This window comes from Triturus cristatus, chromosome 3_2 (genome assembly GCF_964204655.1).
Source record: "Triturus cristatus chromosome 3_2, aTriCri1.1, whole genome shotgun sequence".
Taxonomy (NCBI): Eukaryota; Metazoa; Chordata; class Amphibia; order Caudata; family Salamandridae; genus Triturus; species Triturus cristatus.
Window position 1 is genome coordinate 368023481 of NC_140584.1, and position 13623 is coordinate 368037103.

The window sequence follows — 13623 nt, forward strand, 5'->3', positions numbered from 1 at the left end:
ACAGAGACCTGAGAGGATTGTGGCAGCTTTCTCAGCAAACCCCAGAAGAATTTTATTTTATCTCTACTGAAGAAGGATGAAATCCAGAAACACATGTGTCTAGAGATTAACAGCACTAACCTGCACCAACTTTGGTGAGACACTCTGCAAAATTTCAAGTAAGCATTTAAATTGAACTGCATGTACCAGGATGCAAAGGGGCGAACTGTGCTGGGAGGTAGCAGTGTGCTCCCATCCCCCTTCTGTTTCAAAAAGGCTCCCTTGAGCCACTGGGCTGACGAGCTCAGGGGAGGCACCTGTGCGCCAGGGAGAGGTACAGAGACCTGAGAGGATTGTGGCAGCTTTCTCAGCAAACCCAGGAAGAATTTCGTTTTATCTCTACTGAAGAAGGATGAAATCCAGAAACACATGTGTCTAGAGATTAACAGCACTAACCTGCACCAACTTTGGTGAGACACTCTGCAAAATTTCAAGTAAGCATTTAAATTGAACTGCATGTACCAGGATGCAAAGGGGCGAACTGTGCTGGGAGGTAGCAGTGTGCTCCCATCCCCCTTCTGTTTCAAAAAGGCTCCCTTGAGCCACTGGGCTGACGAGCTCATGGGAGGCACCTGTGCGCCAGGGAGAGGTACAGAGACCTGAGAGGATTGTGGCAGCTTTCTCAGCAAACCCCAGAAGAATTTCGTTTTATCTCTACTGAAGAAGGATGAAATCCAGAAACACATGTGTCTAGAGATTAACAGCACTAACCTGCACCAACTTTGGTGAGACACTCTGCAAAATTTCAAGTAAGCATTTAAATTGAACTGCATGTACCAGGATGCAAAGGGGCGAACTATGCTGGGAGGTAGCAGTGTGCTCCCATCCCCCTTCTGTTTCAAAAAGGCTTCCTTGAGCCACTGGGCTGACGAGCTCATGGGAGGCACCTGTGCGCCAGGGGGAGGTACAGAGACCTGAGAGGATTGTGGCAGCTTTCTCAGCAAACCCCAGAAGAATTTCATTTTATCTCTACTGAAGAAGGATGAAATCCAGAAACACATGTGTCTAGAGATTAACAGCACTAACCTGCACCAACTTTGGTGAGACACTCTGAAAAATTTCAAGTAAGCATTTAAATTGAACTGCATGTACCAGGATGCAAAGGGGCGGTCTGTGCTGGGAGGTAGCAGTGTGCTCCCATCCCCCTTCTGTTTCAAAAAGGCTCCCTTGAGCCACTGGGCTGACGAGCTCATGGGAGGCACCTGTGCGCCAGGGAGAGGTACAGAGGCCTGAGAGGATTGTGGCAGCTTTCTCAGCAAACCCCAGAAGAATTTAGTTTTATCTCTACTGAAGAAGGATGAAATCCAGAAACACATGTGTCTAGAGATTAACAGCACTTACCTGCACCAACTTTGGTGAGACACTCTGCAAAATTTCAAGTAAGCATTTAAATTGAACTGCATGTACCAGGATGCAAAGGGGCGAACTGTGCTGGGAGGTAGCAGTGTGCTCCCATCCCCCTTCTGTTTCAAAAAGGCTCCCTTGAGCCACTGGACTGACGAGCTCATGGGAGGCACCTGTGCGCCAGGGAGAGGTACAGAGACCTGAGAGGATTGTGGCAGCTTTCTCAGCAAACCCCGGAAGAATTTAGTTTTCTCTACTGAAGAAGGATGAAATCCAGAAACACATGTGTCTAGAGATTAACAGCACTAACCTGCACCAACTTTGGTGAGACACTCTGCAAAATTTCAAGTAAGCATTTAAATTGAACTGCATGTACCAGGATGCAAAGGGGCGAACTGTGCTGGGAGGTAGCAGTGTGCTCCCATCCCCCTTCTGTTTCAAAAAGGCTCCCTTGAGCCACTGGACTGACGAGCTCATGGGAGGCACCTGTGCGCCAGGGAGAGGTACAGAGACCTGAGAGGATTGTGGCAGCTTTCTCAGCAAACCCCGGAAGAATTTAGTTTTATCTCTACTGAAGAAGGATGAAATCCAGAAACACATGTGTCTAGAGATTAACAGCACTAACCTGCACCAACTTTGGTGAGACACTCTGCAAAATTTCAAGTAAGCATTTAAATTGAACTGCATGTACCAGGATGCAAAGGGGCGAACTGTGCTGGGAGGTAGCAGTGTGCTCCCATCCCCCTTCTGTTTCAAAAAGGCTCCCTTGAGCCACTGGACTGACGAGCTCATGGGAGGCACCTGTGCGCCAGGGAGAGGTACAGAGACCTGAGAGGATTGTGGCAGCTTTCTCAGCAAACCCCGGAAGAATTTCGTTTTATCTCTACTGAAGAAGGATGAAATCCAGAAACACATGTGTCTAGAGATTAACAGCACTAACCTGCACCAACTTTGGTGAGACACTCTGCAAAATTTCAAGTAAGCATTTAAATTGAACTGCATGTACCAGGATGCAAAGGGGCGACCTGTGCTGGGAGGTAGCAGTGTGCTCCCATCCCCCTTCTGTTTCAAAAAGGCTCCCTTGAGCCACTGGGCTGACGAGCTCATGGGAGGCACCTGTGCGCCAGGGAGAGGTACAGAGGCCTGAGAGGATTGTCGCAGCTTTCTCAGCAAACCCCAGAAGAATTTCCTTTTATCTCTACTGAAGAAGGATGAAATCCAGAAACACATGTGTCTAGAGATTAACAGCACTAACCTGCACCAACTTTGGTGAGACACTCTGCAAAATTTCAAGTAAGCATTTAAATTGAACTGCATGTACCAGGATGCAAAGGGGCGAACTGTGCTGGGAGGTAGCAGTGTGCTCCCATCCCCCTTCTGTTTCACAAAGGCTCCCTTGAGCCACTGGACTGACGAGCTCATGGGAGGCACCTGTGCGCCAGGGAGAGGTACAGAGACCTGAGAGGATTGTGGCAGCTTTCTCAGCAAACCCCAGAAGAATTTCGTTTTATCTCTACTGAAGAAGGATGAAATCCAGAAACACATGTGTCTAGAGATTAACAGCACTAACCTGCACCAACTTTGGTGAGACACTCTGCAAAATTTCAAGTAAGCATTTAAATTGAACTGCATGTACCAGGATGCAAAGGGGCGAACTGTGTTGGGAGGTATCTGATTTGCGCTTCCTTTGAGCCACTTCATAATTGTCCTATTCGTCTCTTGACGCTTAAGACTGCTTTCCTGGTAGCCATCACCTCTGCTAGAAGGGTGAGTGAGCTCCAGGCTCTCTCTTCTAAGCCTCCTTTCCTTTCTATTCATCCGGACAAGGTTGTGCTCCGCACTCGCCCTTCCTTCCTTCCTAAGGTTGTGACTGCCTTTCACATCGGGCAGTCTGTTACGCTGCCCACCTTCTTTCCGCCTCCGCATCCCTCGAAAGAGGAAGAGCGGCTCCACCGTCTGGACCCAAAACGTGCGCTCTCCTTCTGTCTGGACCGCACAAAACAGTTCCGGGTGGACGACCAACTCTTCGTTGGCTACGTGGGCGCTAAGAAGGGGCGGGCGGTACACAAGCGAACCATCTCTCGGTGGGTCGTTTTGTGCATCAAAGCTTGTTACTCCTTAGCTAAAAAGGAACCTCCTGTTGGGTTTAGGGCCCATTCCACTCGGGCCACGGCGGCGGCGACTGCCTTGGGTCGGGGAGTCCCCTTGCAGGACATCTGTGAGGCAGCAACGTGGGCCTCGCTGCACACGTTTGCCAAGCATTATTGCCTGGACAGCCAAGTCCGGAGAGACGGCTTCTTTGGCCGTTCTGTTCTCCAGGACTTTCTGGTGTGATCTTGGTTTGCAGACCCACCACAGGGGTTGGTATTGCTGGGGTATCTATTCTAAGGTGAGAAATCTAACTAACGTGTTTCTTTCAGATGAACAAGTTACTTACCTTTGGTAACGATGTATCTGTAAGAAACATTAGTTAGTTAGATTCCTCACCGAACCACCCATCCTCCCCGTTCTGCGAACCGACATCTAGGGTTAAGGTTATCCTTTTCAGGGCCCTAGACTTTTTTGGCACCAGTGTCGGTCTCTTGCATGGCTCTGCGTTCCTGGCGCGGAAAGCTATGTACAAGAACTGACGTCAGCGCGCAAGGGCGGCGTCTAAGTACTCTGACGACGTCATTCCTGCGCACGACGCCGACGACGGACGCGGAGCCGCAGACGACGCCTAGCGACGCGCAAGGGGTATTGCTGACGAAAAATCTTTCCGGATCCAGCCTGACACCTAGGAATATTCTAAGGTGAGGAATCTAACTAACTAATGTTTCTTACAGATACATCGTTACCGAAGGTAAGTAACTTGTTCGACATGCACCCGCCACTGAGGGCTGCCTTCAGGGCTTCCCATTCTATTGCCTGGCTGGCAGTGGACTCTCAATTTGTCGCAATATATCCCTCTAGGCTGGCCCCAATCTCAGACTTGAATACAAGGTCCATAAGCGCTTCTGGATTTAATCTCAGGTTAGCATTTGTCTCCAGTGGCCTTCTTCGTGATAATTTAGTGCTAGTATGGAGTGGTCTGAAAGGAGCCAGTTAAGATATTGTGCATCCAGTAGACCGAGAGACAATCTTCTAGCTGACAAAATGTGTCTAGTCGGCTATAGGTATCATATGTAAGTGAGCGGCACAGGTACTGTTTGGCCATTGGAAGCATTACCCACGCAGTCCAAGTTCTCCATAACCGCAGACTGTGTAGCTGTCATCCTTGGCTATATATGGTGTCTAGGGAGTCCCTGTCCATATCCCCGTTTAAGACCATTGGGCATTGTACCATCAGGGACTGCTTCCCCTCGGGCTAGCACTTCAATGGTATTTGCCTAAAATTCAGCTGAGATCGTCTCTGAGGAAGGTGATTGTTCCTAGGTTTCGGAAGGTGAGCTGGGGTGGCTGCATCTTTTCAGTAGCAGCTGCTAAATTGTGGAACACATTGCCGATCCACATTGCTAGCTGAACCCCCCCACATGGCCTTCCATTAGAATTAGAAGACATGGTTATATTCTCTTGCGTAAGTGCTCCTCTTGTGGACAGCTTCTTTTCTATTTGTAGCTCTTTGATACCTAATGGCATAGTGCACTTTATAAATCCCAAATCGAGTCACAATTAGTCGCCCCCCCAATGCAAATCAACAGAAGATCAATAGAGCAGAGAATTAGTTAATATGTTGATTCAAAGAAGCTCTTTTCGTCTGTATTGGGGCGTACGTGTTTACCAGGCAGATCTCCTCACTATTCGACAATCCATATAATAAGTACCAACCCTCTGCATTAGCCATGGAGTGCCTATGCTGAAAAGTCACCCCTTGTGCTATCCGGGTCATCACCCCGGTTGTAGGACGAGTACTTGAAGGAGAACGGCTGCCCCTTGTCTCTTTTTTAGTTTAATCACTGCTTCATCTATCAGATAACATGGGAATGCTAATGCTGTGCCTCCTGAGGTATGTTTGTATGTGGCATTGTTTGGTGTAGGCATTCAACCCCTGGATGTTCCATGTGGCTACAAGCAGTCCTCTGCTTGTGTCTGCCATTTTGCAGTGAGGGAGGGTGCAACTCCAGTGTGTACGCAGTTACAGCCCTGGTGCAACGCTGCTTGCCACCGTCAAACAGAAATGGTGTTGTGTCTGATTGAGCATGTGTATATTGTGTTTGTGGTGACCAAAATAAGTATAGACTCTCCAACCAACCCCCCTCCCACCAGGTAAACACCCTCCATAACATATCACTGGTGCTTCCCCATGTTGCCCCCAGCAGAGGCGGTAGTTCGTCAAGTGGTGTTAACTCAACAACCCAGTGGTGCACAATGTTTGGAAGGGCTTGATATTGCCAGGAGATGACAAGGTCAACTATGGAGACCCCACCACCCACTCAGGAATAAGACCCTTGAGAGAAATCCTCCCCTGATTCACTACCTGTTCAGTGTTATATGTTCTGTGAAGCAAGGATTCGAAAAAGTAATGTGGAAACATTTGTATACCTCAATTTCTTCTTAACTTCTGATTGTTTAGTATTTACCTTTAAAACATAAGCTCCCCATCCAGACAATTTAAATGACTTCTTAACAGCTAGCAGCTTTTATAGACACCAACCTGTTTCACTTATATCACACTTCTGAGTAGCTCTCAGGTAGGGTTAAGAAATTCAGCGCAACAGTTTTAAAAGGGGGATCAGTGATGGTAGGCTTTGTGCTTAAGAAAATGTAAATGATCTGGAAGGCAAGTGATACAAAAAAGAGGGGAGGAGGGGGACCAATGCTACAGTCGCAGGCCCCTTGGACTTATACAGGCCATCTATATAAGTGAATAACAATATTGTGAAATAGGTAATTCCACAAGTGGAACATGGGCATAGTAAACATTTTGATCTTCACACTCCCCAACAGCTTCATCTAAACACTTTGCTCGTTAACACAGCTATGATGCTACTTATCATACAGTGGATACTCTCAATTAGAACCGTCTCCAGCCTGCAAGCCAGACCAGCTATTTGGTCAGTTGCCCAAGATGTCTCTGGTAGGCCCGGTTTCAGACAGTGCCCACAGTTCCATTGATTTGACAACTGCATGCCAGGCAGAGTGCCCAAAAACACGTCTGACATTTATGATAGAATATCTATTGTCCCATCATCTCTGACCGCCAAACGTTCCCTGGTGTTAGCAGGATTGCTCCTGCTGCTCTGCCCATTATTAGATGGTACATCATGTCTCCCACTTCCATGCTGCCTCCCTGCTCGTCCAGTGGTGGACACCTCTCCTGTTGTGCATTCAAGTTCCAGCTGCTCCCAGGCCTCCTCTGGGATTGCAAATAAATGTGTCTTCCCTCATGCAGAACATTGAGCTTGACAGGGAACAGTAGCCGGTATTTCAAACCCATGGCTTTCATTTTTTGTTTTGCTGCTGTTAATGTTTTATGCAACTGCTGGACCTTTTGCGTATGGGAAGATACGTATGGTTCTGTCCTTAAAGCAGTTCTCTCTTTATATGCACTGTTCGCAATATTGTATGTCTATATGTCTGTCCCTGTAGTTTACATTTTTGCTATCATGGCCATGCAGGGAATACCCAGGGGAGCCATCGGCCAGAGCTCTGTGTGCTTGCTCGATGAGAAACACAGGGGAGAATCTGTCTGGTTGCAGTACTGCCCCTATCCACTGCTCCAGGAAGAGTTCAGGAGGAGATCCCTCCAACAGGAATCTGACGATGCAGAGATTACTCCACCTAGATCCACCCTCCAGGTCCTCTAATTTGTCTTCAAGGCACAGGGTACGTTAGGCGTTTGAGTGGGTTGTAACTTTGAGGCCCACCACCTCGGTTGTCAGGCATGGTACCTCCTTTCCATTGGCAGGGATCTCTTGCTGACCTTACACAGGTTAGTACTAATGAGGTTCATCTCCATCGACAGCATTTCTATCTTATTCTGCAGGACTGTTGGATGGCTGCTAATATCTGTGCACTCATGGACTCCAGTGCCTTTGATGGTTCGCCACCATTCTCTGGAACATCTCCCTCCTTGCCGCCTCTGGTGGCCATAGTTTACTGATCAATGCGAGTCTGCTGTGCAGGTCAGGGGTGTCCATCTCTCCCCTTGGCTACAACAGGCAGTTCCACCTGCCCAGGCAGTGAAAGGGAGGCCCGGGGCCAAAGAGACCCCCAGTAGCGACCCCTAAACCCAATCTGTGAAGGCTCCAGAAGGGTGGGGTGGTGCTTATACACAGGTTTGGGCTACCTCTTCTTGAGGCAGGGTGAGGTTTTCCATAGATAGCTCCAACCATTGTCGAAATTGCTGGAACGGTTTCCAGATGCAGAATGGCATCTGAGGAATTCAAAAGGTAGGAATCTGTGGTTAGGTAGACTACCCACTAGAACAAGCATTAACTGAAGGGAAGTAACTTTTATTTTAAATCTTTTTGAGCAGAGATGGTCCGGACTTGTACATCTAAGTGAAACTCATACTTCTGAAAACAATTTTAGGTCTAGAATGGAGAAATCAAAGAGTTATAATATAAGAAAAGAGCATATAGGTTCATATTTTATCCCACAAATGAGATGCTTGCTTTGCACTCTTTGGAGGCATATCAGTGGCTAAACCTGCAGGCCAGCATGCATTGTGTTTACATAATCCATTTGAGTGTTGATCCAACAGCACGTTTTTTCTATCTCTATCCCTCTCTCTCCTATCACTTTTTTCTCCCCCATGTACTTTTTCTTCTACGTCTTCCCAACAGCAGGACGTTTTGTTAATAGTGTCATTGTTGATTGTTTTTGCAGGTTCTGAAATTGTAATTGAACTGGAGTTGTTTGTTAACAAGTCGACAGCTACTCTGCTCAATTCAGGACAAGATATGATTGAAGATATTTTGGTTTTGCATCTTGATGGAGGGAAGGACTTTTTCCTGTCTGTGTCAGGAAACTACTTACCTAGTTGTTTTGGGGCCTCCATACAGACATTGTGTTATATGAGAGAACCTATCAGAGATATGCCAGCCACAAAAATACGAGAACTGGTGAGTTAGTTTCACATGTATCGAATTTTCTTTCGCAAAATGAGCAGAAATCACGAAGTTTAAAGATTTCTATCAGGAATATTATATCTGATAAATAATGTAATTTTCGGCTGACTTTCTACCTTTACAGAACTTTATCTTTGTGCACCGTATATAAAATACCCTAAAATCAAAATGGATAAGTAGAATATACACCTGCAAAATATTATTTAACTTCACACTTAATGCAGATCCTCTGTCAGTGTTGAATCTTAAACATGCCCCTCAATTTAATTGTTTTGCATTGCTCTTTTAACCACCAACTCCACAAAGTTGTGAGTGACCTGGTTTTCAGCTTCTCAATTTGTGCACTAGTCCTTTACAAATGTGAGTTTCCAACCATCCTGTCCCCATAGATGTCTGCCCCCCCACATCCCATCAAGCTATCAACCACCTAGTTCTAGAAATACACTAACACTTCATACCTCTTGATGAGCTGTCCACCAATCAGTCTCCAGAGGGACCACTGTTGGGATCACCTAATTTATGAGCACACACAAATGTCTATTTTTATTAAACTAAAATCTACTTCTGTTAAAACCCAAAAGCAAAAGAAACACCCGACTGATAAGTATGGAGAAACATGAGCTAAATTCTAAGTTTAGTTAGGGACTCTGTACCGCAAATGACCATTGTAACCACTTTTACTCAGCTTAAGTTTTAATTAGAATTACAAGTTAAAGTTATGTTTGTTTCTTTGATAATCCCTATGGCATTTCTACTAAATGTATCTGACTGTGGTTACGACCCATCTGTTTTGGAAACAGCCATGTGTTCAGAGGAACTTTGTGTCCACTGTAAAGAAGGTGGAATGGCCCAGCTGATCTGAAAAAAAAGAATCCTGGCCTTTACTATATCCTCTATGGTAGGAGTTAAATTAGGGTATACACATTTTCAGCATCTTCCTTGGCTATGGGAGGTAATGGCTTGACTAGGAGAAAAAGGGCAATTTGCTCCACTCTCAGGGGCCCAGCTACTGATGATCAACATCCAACGTTGGCAGCCTGGGATGACTGTCGGAGCTAGGGTGGAGAGTGAATTTTAGCAGATTAGGTTTAATTTTAATTTAAATAGTCCAGTGAAGTGGGACAATATGTTGTATGTTTTTCAATAAGATGGGACAGTCACTTTTTACAGTCTTTGCTAGTGGAAGATGGAGTTTTGTTTGATGGCATGTGGGAAATGGCCAGCGTATGTAGGATTAGTTTCCTATTTTCATCAGTGACATCCTCAAAACGTGCTGCTAAGGGGCTCCTCTGTCTCTTAAATAGCAAGTTTCAGAAGTTGGGATGGCCCTATTGGAGTTTATTTAAAAATATATATTTTATTAGTGTAGTTTCTGTGTTGGGGTTAGGAACAGGGGTGGGGTGTAGGTCAGGAGGAAGAAGGTGAGTGGTGGTGCATAAAATAACTTGATATGTCTTTGTGCTGGGGTGTGCCACCACAGGTTCCCCAATGATGACCGTTTAGATAGTAAGTAATATATTTCAATGTACTTGAAATGCGTATTTGTGAATGCTAGAGACAAATAACTTAATCAAATTGCAACATATTGTCCAATGCCTAAAACGCAAAGCTTTTGTAGGAGACACACCTCATTTAAAAAGACTACATGTATACTTTTCCTCCTAAACCTCATTGGCCAGAGAAACCTAAATACTGTTAGACAATATTAGAGTAGATGCTTAGTATCAGAGTGTCGTGGCTGTAACCAATTAATGTACTTTTCCATTGTATAGGCAGCAACATTGGTAGCCTAGCACTTTACGTAAGATTGTCTGATGATTTAGTCCTGGATAGATCTCCTCGAAAGTTAAACTTGAGTTAAAATACAAGCTTTCTATAGAATGTTTGATAGGAATCTGAATTAGTTTGTAGTGAGACATGTCTAGCTTAACCCTGACAGAGCTTTACAAAAGAAAATGTATCTTTCACCAGCCACGAAATAATTAATAAAACTGGTATCAGCTGGTGAAAGTCAAAGGTTAATAGGAGGATTCTAAAACGGATCTTCATCTGTAGGACAGTAATGCTAATCTGGTAAAATAATGAGTTCATAGACCTCAACCGTGTGTATCTGTGTACCCTAATTGAATTTCACAAAGTGAGGTTCGCCTTTGAAGAGATTTCTAGTGATAATCCCCAGTGTACTGATGCATTTGAATGGCGTTCTATTGGATATTTTCAGTTGCTCTTTTCCCGCAGTTAGTACGCTCTATTAAGAAGACTTTGCAAAGTGTTGCTTCACACCTCGATGAGTCTGGCCCTTACGACTTTAGTCCAAAGCAAATAACTTTTCTTCCAAAGCCAGGCAGAGAACACTAAATGCACCTCATATTGTCTGTTGTCAATATTAATGTGACACTGATACATATTGTAAAAGTGCTGGATAGGTTGGAGTAGATAGTCCCTATACATGTCCATCCAGTCCTTAAGTAGCTCCATCTGATGTGGTTTGGGGAAGACGGATGCCTAGAAAAACTCTATAATAATATGAGGTTGAGGAAAAAAGTGGCTCATTGAGTTGGATTTTGCTGTTCAAGATAATGATAATAATTAGGTTCTAGCAAGGACTGATCATCTGGATAAGAGGACTGTATAATATCCCTTTAGATACAGTGTGCACCATTAAAAGACTACCTCCAAAGTTAGCCTAGGAGGAAGCACTTGTCAGGGATTCCCCCACTTTATTCTTGCTTGAAATGTAATTGTTTGTACCAAACATTTGAAGTATGGTGCATTGATGGAGCCTCATGTACTGTACACGGACAATATCCAAGTGACTCTAAAGCAGTCTGCAGGTTCAATGCATCCTATTCTGAGCACTGTATGTACATTTCAACCCACTGCAAATTTTAAGGTGCATTAGACTTAGTCTGAGTTTTTTCAGTTGAAATTCCGAATGTCACAGTGTTCAAATTGAGCGTTTTTTAATAATGGGGGATGAAACTGTACTCCTGGAAAAAAATCTGATTAAAATACATAACTGTTTGACTAGTTAAGCTGGTTTATATAAGTAAACTTCCTCCTCAATGTTGGACATAGTAGGATTGGCAAAAATGACTGTGACTTTCCAACTATTTAAATGTTGTAAAAACACAAAATATCTTATGCCAGCTGAGTTTTCGGTCCAAAGATTGATCCCATTATGGAAGACCTTGTTAGAGTTGGCATGACGCCCAGAGTGTGCTGAAGAGTACTGAACAAAGACTGTAAAGGGACTGTTTTGGGATGCCTAATATGATATGTTTCTGGACCATAGAGCTACAAAATATTTCTGCTAATCTCAAATACTCAAGCCACTCCATTTAAAAGATTAGAGGTTGGGCAGGTAGGGGAGTCTGGGGTCTACTTGCTCACACAATAATACAGGGTAGGGGCTATATGGCTCCCTGCTTGAACCATCACTATGCAGCATGTGGGCAGGATGTGGGGAAGCGTTAATTGAGGTATATACAACTATTTACCTAGTTTTTATGTTATTTGAGTGTCCAGATTTGGTAACTCACAGGTAGGGAAGGTGTATATATGGAGTTGCTTCATCTAATAATATCTAATTTAATGAATATGTTCATACAGGATGAATTAATTTCATCTGACTCACTTACTAGAGCTAGGGGCATGAACAATAGATTCACCTTTCAGTATGATTAGGTGTGTTACATAGATTCTTATTTTTTATTGACTTAAGTTTTTGCTTTTTTTTTTAATAAAGCACCCATACCACTAGAAGCCATATTAGGATAGGGTGGGAGAGCAGGGGAGGTTGCTCCAAAGAAAGTCCTGTTTTAGGCATATATTTGTCCAACTGTAGTAAAAAGAACTTGAGAAAAGTCCTGCAGGAAGCTGACTGAAGAGAGTACGATCATAGTCATAACATGAAGTCAAAAGGTGCAACCTTATGCCTCATTTGATAGGAGGTTTTTATTCCATTCTATCTGGCTGAGGAGGGTTAAACCAAAGTGAGGAATTCTTAAAAGACTCTGAGATGGATCTTTGAGTCTTTAAAGCTTGGATTATATAGCCAGATAGTTTGCAAGAAAGATCTCAAGTGAGTTGGAAGATAAAGCTGAAATCATCTTGCCATGAACAGATGTACCTAGTGATTGCTTAGAAAGCGCCTGCATCAACTGTTGCACGTAGAGGAGATTAGAGGTAGAGTACCCACATTATTTGAACTTTCTGCTAACATTACCCTTGCCCTGTTTAGGCATATCTTTAATATATTATGCTGACCTTGATATGGAAATCTTGAATATTCACAGAAAATAATGCTGTGCACACACTGACTTAGACAGGTTTCCATTAATGCAAAGTACTAGTTAATACACTTAAATAGATGTCTATAGGTGTTCAGTGCATCTGGGAAGATAAAGTATCATATTCTGTATTATACCATTACATTGCTCAATAGAAGAGTGTCTCTTGGGTATAAGACCAGGACTGACATGGCATAAAGAAACAAGAGAATAGCTTTTATTAAGGCCATAATTCAACTGGGGTTGATCAGAGAGGTCCCATGGACTGTACAGTGGATCTGGGATATAAAACCATGTCAACAATTTGAAGCGACAGCCTGTGTTGTGCATTTGGCTGAAATTGGTTGAGGACTTGCATAAATAGATTTATTGGGCTAGGGAGAGGTGGGCGAATCTATATGCTATGGCATACAAACAGAAGAGTTTTGTTTAGATCATGTCATGGAATGTAAACTGAAGAGACAAGTTTAAGCTTGGAGTAGTGTTGAGCCTACTCCACAGTAAGAGCACGGATTTAACACGCTTACATGAGCCCGCCTTAGGGGCACTTCTCATAAGATATTGAGCCAAAGAAGATACACCTCACTAATTCACACAGGGCTTACAACATGCTAGTGGAGTGCAGTCATCATGCGTATGGTATTCACACTATTCCTGGTCTGTTCTGCCTGGGCAGACCTGCATGGGTGATTAGGTGTGTCTGGTAGGGACTGGAAGGGAGAAAGGATTAACATAATATCAGTGTTTCTTCCACCAGAATTACAGGGAAAAAACTTTAAAAAGACTAAATACCATATTAATTATAGTGGGCAGAATGTATAGCCATCATTGGGGGCAATATGAAATTCTCTAATACATTCAACATTTTGGATGTGTTGAGTGAGAGCCACCTGAGA

The 13623-nt window shown here is 44.1% G+C and overlaps 1 protein-coding gene across 4 annotated transcripts in view; it reads left to right on the top strand.

Annotated features, from left to right (window-relative positions):
• The window catches only part of INPP5B (inositol polyphosphate-5-phosphatase B), a 957269-nt gene that overhangs the window by 759943 nt on the left and 183703 nt on the right, over nucleotides 1–13623 (top strand). For all 4 annotated transcript variants that reach the window (XM_085647875.1, XM_085647876.1, XM_085647878.1 and 1 more), the window contains one exon: nucleotides 8194–8429. In XM_085647875.1, the coding sequence (XP_085504001.1) occupies nucleotides 8194–8429 (236 nt within the window). The remainder of the gene's footprint in view (nucleotides 1–8193; nucleotides 8430–13623) is intronic.